At 50.7% G+C, this 15,590-nt stretch overlaps 1 protein-coding gene across 2 annotated transcripts; it reads left to right on the top strand.

Annotated features, from left to right (window-relative positions):
• The first annotated feature begins 10,547 nt into the window (after nt 1–10,547).
• On the top strand, nt 10,548–15,590 carry NEFM (neurofilament medium chain). 2 transcript variants are annotated; one of them, XM_054270518.1, is made up of 4 exons: nt 10,548–11,645; nt 12,060–12,184; nt 13,558–14,359; nt 14,396–15,590. In XM_054270518.1, exons 1-4 carry the CDS (start codon nt 10,584–10,586, stop codon nt 15,002–15,004), a joined length of 2,598 nt encoding a protein of 865 aa, XP_054126493.1. In that variant the 5' UTR covers nt 10,548–10,583; the 3' UTR covers nt 15,005–15,590. The 2 variants fall into 2 exon arrangements, with proteins under 2 accessions (XP_054126493.1, XP_054126492.1); XM_054270517.1 differs by having other exon boundaries at nt 13,558–15,590.

The following is a 15,590-nucleotide window of genomic DNA, read 5'->3' as shown; positions in this document are numbered from 1 at the left end:
AATTCAGACTATTGGGATGTTTGGCACCACTGCAGCTCACCTGCAATTCAGAATATTGGGATGTTTGGCACCCCTGGAGCTCACCTGCAATTCAGAATATTGGCATGTTTGGCACCACTGCAGCTCACCTGCAATTCAGAATATTGGCATGTTTGGCACCACTGCAGCTCACCTGCAATTCAGAATATTGACATGTTTCCTACCCCCAGAGCTCCTTCCCACACTCCCTTTCCATGGGGGTTTTAAGGAATTCTGTGTGCTGAACGTGCTGCTGGAGGATCCACCAAGCCAAGAGAAGGCTCCAGAGAATATCAGGGAATTCCATTCCAGGGAATGCAGAATTGCATTTGCTGCTGGTGGATTCAGAAAATCACATTTTGATGGCCTTTCTTGCATCCCAAAGGGCAAACAAGCTCCTGGTTTATGACAAACGTGGAGTCTCTGAGCTAATTCAATGTGCAGCTGCCCAGAACAGGCATTGATTTAAAAAATAAAAGAATGAGCACTAAAATTACCTTTTGTTTTGCCATTTTTAAATCAGATTATGGAATATTTTCAGGATTGCCACAGGCAGCTCCCTGGAATTATCCCTCTCCCTTAAGGAGGAGGCTTTCCCAAGCTGTCCTGGGTTTGTCCTGTGTGTTCCAGCTTCTCCTTGGTGCAAATTCACACCATTTCTTTAAAATTTAAATTTAAAATTCTGATTTTTACCCCAGTTGAGGACCATGAGACAAAAAGGAGAACTCCCAGCTTTGGCTTAATCAAGACTTGAAGAAGCTGCCTGTGTTTTTTCCTAATAACATGAGTTTAAAAATACATCACTGAAATTATTGATTTTCTTTCTGGGAGTCTCTGCATGATTCGATTTGATTTGGATTTATTGCTTCCCGCCTAATCAGCTTACAGTTGCTTCTGCTAAGAATATTCTTTAGATGTTAAGAGAACCAGACTGGAGAAATTAAAGTGAAATTCCAGCCAAAACCAGCTCAGATTTTTGTTCAAAGATTGCCCAGGCTCCTCTGAGTTCTTGGGCCAAGGTGATAATTAATATTATTAAATTCTCCTCTTTTTTTTTCCCACAATAAAGCACGAGGTGAACCGTCCAAGCAGCACTGCTTGAATGGGCCTTTCTTTCTTAATTTTGTTGTGAAACTTTCTCACCTGGAAAAACCCCCCTAGCTCTGCTCAAGAGATGCATCAGGAAAATAAATGATATTTATGTGCAGCCTCTCCATGAGAGCTGATCCTCAGAGGGCTCAGCAGCAAGGTGGACTCTTCCTTAGTGCTAATTAAAAAGAAAAATCAGGAGCCACTGTGGTTGTGTGGGGCTGTCACCGAGCTGCGGCCTCTCATGGCTTCCTCCTCACACATCAATTAAAGCTCCAGCAGGAGAGCAATTAACCCAGATCCTAATGAGACTGCCAGGAGAAATGCTTCCCTTCTTTCAGACTGGCACCATCCATATTGAAGTGCTTTGCTTCTGCCTCTGGTAGAAACAAGGCAATAAAAGAAAAGGAGGAATAAAGGGAAATGTCACCGAGCTGCTGCTGCTGCTGGAGGGGGACAGGGAAAGGGACAGGGACAAGGACAAGGACAGATCCCACTGGATTAGCTCAGAGACTCCACGTTTGTCATAAACCAGGAGCTTGTTTGCCCTTTGGGATGCAAGAAAGGCCATCAAAATGTGCTCTTCTGAATCCACCAGCAGCAAATGCAATTCTGCATTCCCTGGAACGGAATTCCTTGGTATTCTCTGGAGCCTTCTCTTGGCTTGGTGGATCCTCCAGCAGCACGTCCAGCACACAGAATTCTTTAAACCCCCCTGGAAAGGGAGTGTGGGAAGGAGCTCTGGGGGTGGGAAACATGTCAATATTCTGAATTGCAGGTGAGCTGCAGTGGTGCCAAACATGCCAATATTCTGAATTGCAGGTGAGCTGCAGTGGTGCCAGCAGTGCCCCAGGGCCAGGAGGTGCCAGCTGGGTGCAGCTTCTGCCTCCCTCCCCCTTTGGTTCCAAGCCTCACACTGACCTTGTCTCTCATGAGGTGGCTCCATGGCAATGCACTGCATCCAGAAAAGTCTTTGAGAAACGAATTTTAAAATTATCCCAGGGAATCCAATTAAATTTGGCAGATCCCCCTGGAGGGGCTGAGCCCCCAGAGCCCAGGGCAGCTCCAAGGGCTCCTCTCTGTCCTCCAGCTCCAGGAGCTGCTGCAGGGCTGGGCTGGGCACCCCAGAAATGCTGGGAGATGGGCAGTGCTGCAGTGGTGGAGTGGGAGGGACATTAAAGAGCATTTTATCCCATGGAGGGACAGCTCCCCTGCCCCAGTGCCCCAGCCTGGCCTGGGACACCGCCAGGAATTCCAGCTCCTCTGGGAATTCCTGCCCAGCCCCTCCCAGGGAAAGACTTCATGCCAAATGCCATCCAAAGATTTCATCCCAACCATCCAAAGATCTCATCCCCAGCCCATCCAAAGATCTCATCCCCAATCCCATCCAAAGATTTCATCCCCAATCCCATCCAAAGATTTCATCCCCAATGCCATCCAAAGATCTCATCCCAAATGCTATCCAAATATTTCATCCCCAATGCCATCCAAAGATTTCATCCCAAATCCCATCCAAAGATTTCATCCCAAATCCCACCCAACGATTTCATCCCAAATCCCACTCAAAGATTTCATCCCAACCACCCAAAGATTTCATCCCAAAACCCATCCAAAGATTTCATCCCCAATCCCATCCAAAGATTTCATCTCAAATGCCATCCAAAGATTTCATCCCAACCATCCAAAGATTTCATCTCAAATGTCATCCAAAGATCTCATCCCAAATGCCATCCAAAGATTTCATCCCCAATCCCATCCAAAGATTTCATCCCAAATCCCATCCAAACCTACAGCTCCAGGGTCTAGTCCCAAACACAGCGTTTGGAGGCATCTCCCTGAAATTAGGGGAGCATCACTTCTTTTAAATTTTGTTTCAAATTTGATTTTCATGCTCACTTTAAATTTGATTTGAATTTTGGGCTTAAATTTGATCTAAATTTTAGGTTTAAATTCGATTTAAATTTTAGGTTTAAATTTGATTTAAATTTTAGGTATAAATTTGATTTAAATTTTAGTTTTAAATTTTATTTAAATTTTAAGTTTAAATTTTATTTAAATTTTAGGTTTAAATTTGATTTTCATTTTGGGTTTAAATTTGATATTAATTTTGGGTTAAATTTTCATTTTCATTTTAATTTTAGGTTTAAATTTTAGGTATGAATTTGATTTAAATTTTATTTAAATGTTTGGTTTTAAATTTGATTTTCATTTTGAGTTTAAATTTGATTTAAATTTTGGATATAAATTTGATTTTCATTTTAATTTTAAATTCAATTTGCCCAAGAGCTCCCAAACCTCCAAGCCTGGACATGACCCAAAGCTCTGAGCTCCATTTACTCCCCAACACTTTTGCTGTGTTAAAATCCACCAGGTCCAGAATTTCCACGATATTGAGAATATTCTGAGCAAAGCAGTCTGTAGAGGAGGTAATTTGGACAAAGTGATCTCAGCCCAGGCTGGTGGCATTTCCCCATCCAGGTGCTGAAAAATCAGACTTTTCACCCAATAATTCCCATAATTATTGCTAGCATGGCCCACGTGTGTGACAATATATGTCACAGCCAGCTGCTGTTGTGGGTATTGCCTCTAATTTCCAACCTGCTGGAATTTATCTCCTTTATTTCCTGGGAAGCAACACCCTAAAAATAGCTTTGCCCTATAGCAGAGCTGTCATGGGGGACACAGAGCTCCAGGAAAAATGGTCAGAAAAAGCAGAATTGTGGCACTTCTCAGTGGTATTTTTAGAAAGGGAAGGCTACAAAAAAAGCCCTTTCCCAAGGAGGTAGGAAGAGCTATTTTTGGTCACTTTCTCACCAGGAGATTGCTGCCCTGACCTGGATTTGTGCTGTTCTGGGTGCCAGACATCAAACACCACCAGGGAAAGGGAGCAGAGAGCACAAACCCAGCAGGGCGTGGGACAGCAAGGGTTAAAAACCAAAGGGTTAAAAACCAAAGGGTTAAAAACCAACCCCACGGGGCTTCCTCTGCCCCTCATCCAGGCCAGCCAAACCCAACCAAACCCCAACCTAACCCCAGCCTAATCCCAGCCACATCCCAGCCTAACCCCAGCCTAAACGCAGCCTAATCCCAGCCTAGCCCCATCCTAATCCCAGCCAATTCCCAGCCTAATACCAGCCAAACCCCAGACTAATCCCAGCCTAATCTCAGCTAAATCCCAGCCTAACCCCAGCCAAATCTCAGCCAAATCTCAACCTAATCTCAGCCTAATCCCAGCCAAATCTCAATCCAATCCCAACCCAATCCCAGCCACATCCCAGACTAATCCCAGTCTAATCCCAGCCTAATCCCATCTTAATCCCAGCCTAATCCCACCCAAATCCCAGCCTAACCCCAGCAAAACCCAGCAAAATCCCACCCAAATCCCACCCAAACCCCACCCACATCCCATCCAAATCCCACCCAAATCCCATTTTAATCCCAGCCAAATCCCAGCCTAACCCCAGCCTAATCCCAGCCACATCCCAGCCAAATTCGAACCAAACCCCAGCCTTGTGGGGCTCAGAGCTGATCCTTGCCAGGGTTTGTGCCTGGATCCCACAGTGGGTGCTGCAGAAGAAAGGAAACTGAGGCTCAGTGGATTCCTTGGAGTTCATCCTTCTCCTTGGATAAATGGGAGCTGGTTCTGCCTCTGCAGCCTCACCCTTCACCTCCAAACTCCTCCTGCCTGGAGAAAGCTGTTCAGGCACTCTCACTGCTGCCCTGTCAGGTTTTGGCTCCTCTGACACTGGGTTTGACAAAGGAACTCTCTGGTCAGAGCCAAGTTCTCCAATATCTGCCCAGGGACCATGGCCATCACTCCAGAAATGTCTCTAAGAAGGGTCACAGCTCATTTTTGGGCTGAATTTGCTCTTTGAACTGCAGGAGAGCAGTTTTAGATGGGATACTGGGAAGGAATCCTTCCCTGGGATGGGATTCCCAGGGAGCTGCGGCTGCCCCTGGGTCCCTGGCAGTGCCCAAGGCCAGGCTGGGGCGATCTGGGACAGGGGAAGGTTCCCTGCCCCTGGCAGGGCTGGGATTAGAGGATCTTTAAGGTCCCTTCCCACCCAAACCCTTCCAGGACTCAGTGATCCCATGATTCACATAAATTCATCACAGTTCTATAATTAACTGGTTAAAGGACAGTTAAAAGAAGAAGTGGAAAAGAGTTCAACAACCAATTAAGGAGCACAGGCAGAGCTTTTGCCAGCCAAGGATTCCAAAAGTTGCTGGAATTTATTGGTGGAAAATCAAAGCCATGAATCTCGGGGAGCTGGAAGCACAAGATCTCCCTGTCCCTGTCACCCCCGCCCTGTTATCCCAAAGAACACCACACGAAGCTGCAGGAATCTGCTTGGAAATCTTTCTATTCTTTCTATTATTAATCAGCAGACTCCAGGCTAAGCCCTTCATGGAATAATTCAGCATCCTGCTCCTCTGTGAATTCCTGCAGATTAAAGAAGTGGCCCATGGAAGCAGAACAGGAGGAGGCCAGGAAAGAGAACATCCCACTCCAGGAGTTATAAAATCAATGTGCAATGCAGGGCTTTCAAAATGCAGGGAAAACACCCCAGAAAAGTGTGGGTGGTCTGGTAAAAGTTTCCTTTTTTTGAAGTGAGTAAATGCCTGAAGTGTGTCTGGAGCTGTGAAATGATTCTTGGTGCTGACACTGCAGGAAATTTTGGGGTGAATGTTCCACAAGGCCAGGCTGGATGGGGCTGGGAGCCACCTGGGCCAGTGGAAGGTGGGGATGGGATAGGATGGGATGGGATGGAATGGGATGGGATGGGATGGGATGGGGTGGGATTTAAGGTCTCTTCCAACCCAAACCATTCCATGAAGGGCTCTTGCAGCAGATAAACTGAGGAAGGTGAAAGCAGCAATGAGCTCAGCAATGATTTGGAGGAATTTCCAAGAAATTTTCCTTCACTGGTCAGTGGAATGAAAATTCTGCCTCAGGGCTGGGCTCTCAGGAATATTTCACCTTCAAATGCAGCAGAGAACATTTCTGCATGAAGAAAATAACCCAAGTATCTGGCAGGGCTTGATTGGAGGTGCTGAGGTGCCTCAGGTGGCTCAGAGAGAATGATGAAAAGTGCATTAGGAGAATTCTGCTGTGTTTCAGCTCTGCTGTGAGTCCAGTTTCCAGCAGAAACAAAATGAACACATCAATTTTTCAGAGCACAGGCATTGCCCAGCAGGACCTTTGCGTTTGTGCTGTGATACCAAAATGTGACATCCCCACCTCAGCCCCAGAGGGGAAACAGAATCCTGGGATGGTTTGAGTTGGAAAGAACCTGAAAGATCATCCATTCCCACCCCAAACAGAAACTTAAAATCATCTCATTCCCACCCCAAAAAGAACCATAAAATCATCCACCCCCACTCCAAAAAGAACCTTAAAATCATCCATTCCCACCCCAAACAGAACCTTAAAATCATCCCATTCCCACCCCAAAAAGAACCTGAAAGATCATCCATTCCCACCCCAAAAAGAACCTTAAAATCATCCCATTCCCACCCCAAAAGAACCTTAAGATCATCCATTCCCACCCCAAAAAGAACCATAAAATCATCCATTCCCACTCCAAAAAGAACATGAAAAATCATCCATTCCCACCCCCAAAAAAGAACCTTAAAATCATCCATTCCCACCCCAAAAAGAACCTTAAAATCATCCATTCCCACCCCAAACAGAACCTTAAAATCACCCATTCCCACCCCAAAATGCTCACAGCTTATTTTCTCCCCTCCAGCCCCTTCCCTCTTTGCTCCAAGTCCCTGAGGATGCTGAAGATCTTTTGTGAACAGGATAACCCAAACCTGATCCTTCAAATCTCGAGATCCTGAACAAATGATAAGGAAAAAAATTAATCCTGTTAAAAATCAACTCTGCCTGGCCCCGGGCTGTGCTGGGCACTCCTGGGCTCCCTCAGGGGTGAAATCCCCTCTCAAGGAGCATCCAGCAGTCCAGGACCAGGCCCTTAGGCCATAAATCCCATTTTTTCCTCCCTGGCTGTGGCTATTTAAATATCCCAGGCCACATCCTCAGCTGGGCTCAAATGTCTGTCCTTGCTCTCCTGGCTCAGCTGGAACGAGACCAATTTCCTGCTGATGTCCTGATGTTATTGATGGTGAGTTTGGGGTGACCCCACAGCACACCAGGGGCTCCAGGGCTGGAAATGGGTGTAAATTTACACCCTAAATGGGTGTGAATCCTGCACTTTGGCCAGTCCCACCGAGTTACATCACTGCCTGGTGGGGAACATCAAAACGGACCAAATCCTGATTTCCTGACTCCTTTTCCTCTCTGACAAAATTCCATCTGATGTCGCTGTTTGCCCTCCTTACATGGTTGTCATTAAGATCTATTTAGGCTTGAATTGCTTAAACTTAAACCAGGCTTTATATTAAAAACTTATCAAGACAAATCCCCTTTAATTATTACAATCTTAATCCCCCAATCTTAATTATTACAATTAATCTGTAATATTTCCAACCACGTTGCATTACCTGCACAGTGCCTTCATTCTGCTGCCTCTCTCCACCATAAAAAACCCCACCCAACCCCCCCTTTTATTCCACCCATCTGATTCAATACTTTCTTAATATATTCAAATGAATTCATTATCATTGGATGTATTTTGATCTTTCCCTGGCAGCAGCCAGGCTGCTGTGCTACTCCACTTTCTGTATCTTCTTTGTTTTTCTCTTATTTTTTAAGGAAGCTGCAGGACTCAGTGTCCCCCTCCCCTCACTGCAGGGTTGTCAGTAGTGGACAATCAAGATTAAAATCGATGCTGCTGCTTTCCCTTTGCATGGGAGTGCCCCTTCCTTCCTCCTGCCTCAATCCTGAGACATCAGCTTTGCTCTGCTTTGGTCAACTTTGAGGCAAAAACAATTCTCCTTCAGCAGAAATATCGGCCTGCATTTCAATATCTCCAGACAGAAAGGGAAAAGGGATTAATTACTCATCAGAAAAGAGGGAACATCTCAGACTGATTTCCCTGACTCACTTTAACCTTCAAACCACCTTCAGGATAATGTAGCAGGAGCTCTGTCCCCCTGCATCTGATTAGAGAGCAGAAATTCACACTGCAAGGCTCTGTTTTCAATTAAAACAATGAATTTTATTTCAGAATTTCTGCACAAAACGCCTCCGTGAATGCCAACCTTTCCCCTTCTAAATATCCTGATTTTTAAGGCAATCCCTATATACATGGGATGTATTGTGTTCCATAAAAGTTTGCATTGCTTGGTACCACTATTAAATAAATAAATCAAACCTAGCCCTGCCTGGTTATAAAGCAACAATTTATTTTGCATACAGGGTAAATGGATTTCAAACACCGAGGTATTTAATGAGAGGGAGTTTTATTACAAAGTTCCATCTGCCAGTCCTTGTTGTCAGGAGATTAAAAGGATAATAAAAGCTCCCCAGCACCTCTGTTAACTCTGTGTTTCCTTATGCAGTGAGTTTTCCTTATGGGTTAAACCGTGATCTGTTCCCCCTCCCAATCTCTATTATCAGGGGGAAAAAACCCATTAACAAACCAAATCATAACATATCTTTCACCCTAAAAACAAACAAAATGCAATGCCCTGACAGGCAGTAATTTTATTTTGGCTCCCGATGAAATCCAAAGGGGTTTGTGCCTATGGCAGAAACTTTCAGCAAAATGAACGAGGCAGGTTTTGAATCCGCGATTGCTTCATTAGCACAAAGCCCCTGTGCTGTGGGGATGATCTAGGGGGTGAGGCAGGGCTGGAGCTGCCCGTGCTCGGAGCAATCCCGGGATAAACCCGGGCTGTGCCTGACTGCAGTGCTGCAGTCCTATGACAGCGTCATGTTAATGAGCCGCCGGGGGTGCGAGGCTCCGTGCGCCCGGCAAAGTTTAACCCTGTCCCCGAGCGCTGCCCGGCCACACCATCCCACCAGGAACCGGCTTGGCAGGGGGGTTTGCCTTTCACGGGCTCGTCTGCTCAAAAATTCCGGCTGTGATCACAGCAGAGCCCTTTCTGCACTGTCTGAGTGAGGAGTTACCTCTCCCCCCTCAGCGTCCCTCTGCTTTTCCACGCGAGCTGTGGCAGGGCTTTTTCTAGCACCATCAGTTTTGGGGGTTTTTTAGTTGTTTTATGGTTTTTTATTTTCTCTTTGCAGTTTACTAATCTGTTTCCTCCGCAGCTGTAATCCCTCCAGGAGGGTTCGGAGCCTGGATGGCAGCCAGGCACTGCCATGCAGCCCATACAAAGTCTATTTTTCCCCAGAAACGTAATTTCTACCAAGGTTTCAAACAATTTATTATTCATTCTGAGCAATGCACCAAGCGTTAGATCAGAGCGGATGGGTGGGAGGAAAAGAGAAGAGAAAAAAGAAAGGAAGAAAGAGATGAAGGGAAGAACCAAGAGCAAGGATTTGCGATGCCGGGGATCTCCCAAACTCCTGCTGAGCGCTCCAGGGTCCCCCCGCCCCTCCGCAGAGCCCCCGGGGCCGGTGCGGGGAGCGCTCGGTGCCGCAGAGCCCCGGAGCGCCTCCCCCGCCCGCTGCGACCTTCACAGCCAGCCCCGCCTGGGGACGGGGGACAGGGGATGGGGGACAGGGGATGGGGGAAGGAGCCTCCTCACTCATCTGCGGCTCCCTGTGCCCCCCGACGCTCCCCGAGCCCCGCTGCAGGCCGGTCCGACCCCCAGCCCGCGGGGCCGGAGCTGTCCGTGGTGATGGAGGCGCCGATCCCGCATCCCGCATCCCGCATCCTCCATCCCGTTCCCGTTCCCAGCCCCGGCCCTACCCCGCTCTGCAGCCCCGGCAGCGGCCCGGGGCCGGCACCGCGCTCCGCTCTGCCCTGGGCGCTGCCGGAGAGAAAACAGAGGAAAAGAGGGAGAAGAGTGAAGAGGAATGGAAAAAATAGGGGAAAGAAATGAAAGGCAGGAAAGCAAGAGTAGGGGGAAAATTAAAAAACCAACAAAAAACAAAAGGAAGGGAAGGGACAAAGAAAGGGAAGAATGGCAAGTAAGGGAGGAAAAAAGAAAGGGAGGAAAGAATGGAAGGAAGGAAAGAAAGAGGGTGCTGGCCGAGGGAAGGGGGGAAGGAAGCCGGGCAAGGGGGAAGGAACACGGGGAAGGGAAGGGGGCAGCGGGAGGGAGAAAGGAGTGATGGGGGGCAGCGGAGACAAGGGGGCAGTGGGTGGGCAATGGGGAGGGGGCAGGGAGCGGGGGCAGCACGGGGAGCGGGGAATGGGGAAGGGGCAGCGGGGAGGGGCAGGGGCAGGGTAGGGGCAGCCGGGACGAAGCGAGGGGCGCCAGGGAAGGAAGGAGGGAAGGAAGGAAGGAAGGGGGAGCCGGGGCGGGGCGCGGGGCGGGCCGGGGCCGGGCCGGGGGGAGCCGCCCCCCGCACACGTGTGCGGGGCCGCCCCGGCGGGGCTATAAAAGGGGCGGCGGCGGCCGGAGCAGCCCCGCACCGCCGCCCCCAGCGCCCCACCATGAGCTACACCATGGAGCCCCTGGGCAACCCCTCGTACCGCCGGGTGACCGAGACCCGGGCCACCTACAGCCGCGCCAGCGCCTCCCCGTCCAGCGGCTTCCGCTCGCAGTCGTGGTCGCGGGGCTCGGGCAGCACCGTGTCCTCCTCCTACAAGCGCCCCAACCTGGGCGGCCCGCGGGCCGCCTACGGCTCCACGGTGCTGAGCTCGGCCGAGAGCCTGGACGTGAGCCAGTCCTCTCTGCTCAACGGCGCGGCCGAGCTCAAGCTGAGCCGCTCCAACGAGAAGGAGCAGCTGCAGGGGCTCAACGACCGCTTCGCCGGCTACATCGAGAAGGTGCATTACCTGGAGCAGCAGAACAAGGAGATCGAGGCGGAGCTGGCGGCGCTGCGGCAGAAGCACGCCGGGCGGGCGCAGCTCAGCGACGCCTACGAGCAGGAGCTGCGGGAGCTGCGCGGGGCGCTGGAGCAGGTGAGCCACGAGAAGGCGCAGATCCAGCTGGACTCGGAGCACATCGAGGAGGACATCCAGCGCCTGCGGGAGCGCTTCGAGGATGAGGCGCGGCTGCGCGACGAGACGGAGGCGACGATCCGCGCCCTGCGCAAGGAGATGGAGGAGGCCTCGCTGATGCGCGCCGAGCTGGACAAGAAGGTGCAGTCGCTGCAGGACGAGGTGGCCTTCCTCAGGGGCAACCACGAGGAGGAGGTGGCCGAGCTGCTGGCGCAGCTGCAGGCGTCCCACGCCACCGTGGAGAGGAAGGACTACCTGAAGACGGACCTGACGACGGCGCTGAAGGAGATCCGCGCCCAGCTCGAGTGCCAGTCCGACCACAACATGCACCAGGCCGAGGAGTGGTTCAAGTGCCGCTACGCCAAGCTCACCGAGGCGGCCGAGCAGAACAAGGAGGCGATCCGCTCCGCCAAGGAGGAGATCGCCGAGTACCGCCGGCAGCTCCAGTCCAAGAGCATCGAGCTCGAGTCGGTGCGCGGCACCAAGGAGTCGCTGGAGAGGCAGCTCAGCGACATCGAGGAGCGCCACAACAACGACCTCACCACCTACCAGGTACCGGGGCGGCGGCGCGGGGCTGTCCCGAGCCCGCCGGGGGGATCGGTGCCGGCTCCGGGGAGGAGGGTGCGGGAGGTGCCCGCTGGGAGGGACGCGGGAGGTGCTCGGTGATCCCGGAGGAGGAAATGCGGGAGGTGCCCGGTGATCCGGGAGCAGGAGATGCGGGAGGTGCCCGGTGCGGCGGGAGGGATGCGGGACGCGCCCTGTGCCGGCTCCGCAGCGCGGGATGCAGGGATGCGGAGGGCGGGGGGTCGATGCGGTGGGAGCGGGTGGGTCCTGCTCTGGTGCCAGCCCTGCCTCCCCGAGCGGCGGGAAGAGTTTCTGAAAGTGCCCTCAGAGAAGTTGTGCCCGCTCTGTCCCCGCGCGCGGCTCTGCCTGTGTCACAGGGATTTTCTGCGTCTTCCCTTGCAGGACACGATTCACCAGCTGGAAAACGAGCTCAGAGGAACCAAGTGGGAAATGGCTCGTCACTTGCGGGAGTACCAGGACCTCCTCAATGTCAAGATGGCCCTGGACATCGAAATTGCTGCATACAGGTACAGTGGGATCTTTGCAGACACGTCTGGAATATTAATAGCACTGCGGATGCTGCTGGCTCAGGAAGCTTTACCACAGCTAAGCAATATCTGCAGGCAGTGAACGCGGGTGAAATGAGAGCTCGGCTGCATCCCTGCAGCCATTAGAGAGCCCAGAAGGTCATTAGGGACCGGCTGATCATCAGCAGAGCTGCCAGCGAGCCCCCGGGCACGGCACAGCGTGACTCAGTGCCGGCTCCCGTGCCGCATCCTGTCCTTGGCTGCAGAGCAGCAGATGCAGCGAAAGACGAGGTTATTTTTAATTCCCGTCTGCTTTGCAGATGCCAGGCATGCAGGGCTTGTCACCAGAGCTCCCTTTTATCGCCTGCGAGAGACAGTGAATTTGCTTGATCATGGTTTGAGGCAGTGAGTGCTGATCTGTCTGTCACGAACACTTTTACTTTTCTTGCTCAACTTTCCTTCAGAGGCATCTGCTCTAATCTCGAGCTGAGCGCTGCTTGCTGTTGCCATCACCTGGCAGGTTTTTTTAGTCTCCTTGTATCACTTCAGAACTCTCACTGGAGAGCTCCTGATTTTTCTGGGTCATGGGCTTAGATGAAAAACATTTGAACAGAAGAAAAGTAAAAACAGCAAAAACCCACTCCCATCTCGAGATCTGTTGAAATTTCTGAGGTTGCTCAGACACACAGACATGCCAGGGGCTGTGGCTGCCTGCTGCCAAAGTCAGCTGAAGCCTCCAGTTCTCATATTCCCACAAAGAAAAGGTGGATGCCCAAATTATGAAATTAGAACACGTGCTCTAATCAGCTGTGACTGTCTCAGACACAATATTTGATTTGGGTCTGTTGGCTGTGTCAAGTTCTGTTTGCCTAAGTCATAATGAATCCTATTAAATTACCTAGTTTGTCCTAATCCCTGCTGATTTACACCATAATGAAGCTTTCTGACAGTAAAGATGAATTTTAACTGATGACTGAAGGTGTCACACTAGCCATAAGCAATACCGAGCTAAAAACTGCTGAATGTGGGTTTGCGAAAAGAGCGGATTCAAGGAGAGCTGGGCTGGGGCTGTGAGCAGTGGATGGCCCTGGACAGTTCCAGCACATTCCACAGCAAACTGGTTCCATCCTGCTGGCAGGGGAATAGTACAGCAGGGAAATGTTAGAGAATCCTGGAATGGTTTGGGATGGAAGAGACCTTAAAGCCCATCCCAAAGCGGGGACACCTTCCACGATCCCAGGCTGCTCCAAGCCCCATCCAGCCTGGCCTTGGACACTTCCAAGGATGGGACAGACACAATTATTCCCATAGCTGTCCCTTATCTTGGTTTTTTATGCTCATTTTCTTTTTTTCTCTCCTCCTGATTCCCTTAGGAAGCTGCTGGAGGGTGAGGAGACAAGATTCAGTGCCTTCTCTGGAAGCATTACTGGTCCCATATTCACACACAGACAACCATCTGTCACAATAGCATCCACCAAAATCCAGAAAACAAAAATCGAACCACCAAAGCTGAAGGTCCAGCACAAGTTTGTAGAAGAAATCATTGAAGAGACGAAGGTGGAGGATGAAAAGTCTGAAATGGAAGATGCCCTGGCAGCCATCGCAGAAGAAATGGCAGCCAAGGCACAGCAAGAGGAACAGGAGGAAGAAAAAGCAGAAGAAGCTGCAGAGGAAGAAGCTCCTGCAGAACAAGAAGCTGCAGCCGAGGAGGAAGAGAAGGAGGAAGAGGAAGCAGAGGAGGAAGAAGAAGCTGCAAAATCTGATGCTGCAGAAGAAGGTGGCTCTGAAAAAGAAGAAATCGAGGAAAAGGAAGAAGGGGAGGAAGCTGAGGAAGAGGAGGAAAAACCTGAGGCCAAGGGCAAAGCTGAAGAGGTACCAGCAAAGGCAGAGAAGGTCAAAACACCTCCCGTAAAGTCCCCCCCCAAATCCCCTGTAACAGAACCGGCCAAGGCTGCCCCCAAAGAAAAAGCTGCGGAAGCAGCAAAGGAACAGAAGGTGGAGAAAGCGGAGAAGGTGGCCAAGGAGGAGGAGAAAGCTGCATCTCCAGAGAAACCTGCCACACCAAAGGTGACCTCCCCGGAGAAACCTGCCACCCCCGAGAAGGCTGTGACCCCCGAGAAGGCTGTGACCCCGGAGAAAGCTGCCACCCCAGAAAAGGCTGTGACCCCCGAGAAAGCTGCCACCCCAGAGAAAGCTGCCACCCCAGAAAAGGCTGCCACCCCAGAGAAAGCTGCCAGCCCCGAGAAGGCCGTGGCCCCGGAGAAGCTGGCACCCCCCGAGAAGCTGGCACCCCCCGAGAAGGCGCGCTCCCCCGAGAAGCCGGCCAGCCCCGAGAAGCCGCGCACCCCCGAGAAAGCCGCGAGCCCCGAGAAGCCACGGTCCCCGGAGAAGCCTCCCTCCCCAGGCAAGGATGCCAAGGCTGTGGTGGAAGAGACCATCACTGTCACCAAGGTAACGAAAGTGAGCGCCGAGGCCGAGAAGGAGTCCAGGAAAGAGGACATCGCGGTCAACGGGGAGGTGGAGGAGAAGAAGGAGGAGGAGTCCAAGGAGAAGGAGGAGGAAGACAAGGGAGTGGTCACTAATGGCCTCGACGTGAGCCCTGTGGATGACAAGGCTGAGAAAATCGTAGTAACCAAAAAGGCAGAGAAAATCACAGGGGAGGGCGGGGACAGCGGCACCACGTTCATCACGAAGTCGGTGACCGTCACTCAGAAGGTGGAGGAGCACGAGGAGAGCTTTGAGGAGAAGTTGGTGTCCACCAAGAAAGTGGAGAAAGTCACTTCACATGCTGTAGTAAAGGAGATTAAAGAGAGCGAATAAAAGCAACCATAGCTAAAATTCAAACCAATTCAAGAGCTTGGGTCGGTGCAAAAGGTTAAGCCATAGACAGCTGCAAAATGCATGTGGGTGACGGCTTCAAAGCAGATCGGGTTCTCTCACGGAGGCTCCAGACACACAGTATTTTACTTTTTCGTGCAATATAGGGAAGGGGGGGGGAATGCATGCAGGCTCAAGATGTACTCCCTCCACAGAGCTTGGGGATCTACAAAAAAATACTACTACTACTAGTGCATGAGATGAAATGTGCAGAGGAAGCTTTTCTGAATTTCCTGAGCTGTTGGAGGGACATATCTGAGGAGCGAGTTCAGATGTATTATGCAAAGAACCAACTGAGCCAAAACCAAACTGAAAACAGTCATAGAGTATTCATGAGAACCAGAACTCTCCTAGCCTTAAAAAAATAAAAAAAAAGCTACTTATAACTAATTATGTTTACCTCACTGGTGCAATTAGGGTGGACTTTTGCTCCTGGGAGAACCTTGTTGACATGCACAGTACGCAACCTTTTGTTGTTTGATGTAAAACAGTCACAGCAGTTCTTGCTCAATAAAGGTCAATATGAAAA

Source organism: Melozone crissalis, unplaced genomic scaffold (assembly GCF_028551555.1).
Source record: "Melozone crissalis strain CALT ecotype California unplaced genomic scaffold, PUWL_Pcris_2 ptg000010l_1, whole genome shotgun sequence".
In the NCBI taxonomy this organism is placed as follows: domain Eukaryota; kingdom Metazoa; phylum Chordata; class Aves; order Passeriformes; family Passerellidae; genus Melozone; species Melozone crissalis.
The sequence above is the reverse complement of the archived record's forward strand: the minus strand, read 5'-3'. Positions and strand labels throughout refer to the sequence as shown.

Bases quoted from the DNA above. Each gene is read 5' to 3' on its own strand.
- NEFM (XM_054270517.1), top strand. From the start codon at position 10,584: ATGAGCTACACCATGGAGCCCCTGGGCAACCCCTCGTACCGCCGGGTG. The intron at 11,646-12,059 runs GTACCGGGGCGG...CTTCCCTTGCAG, and splicing joins ACGACCTCACCACCTACCAG to GACACGATTCACCAGCTGGA. The intron at 12,185-13,557 runs GTACAGTGGGAT...TGATTCCCTTAG, and splicing joins ATCGAAATTGCTGCATACAG to GAAGCTGCTGGAGGGTGAGG.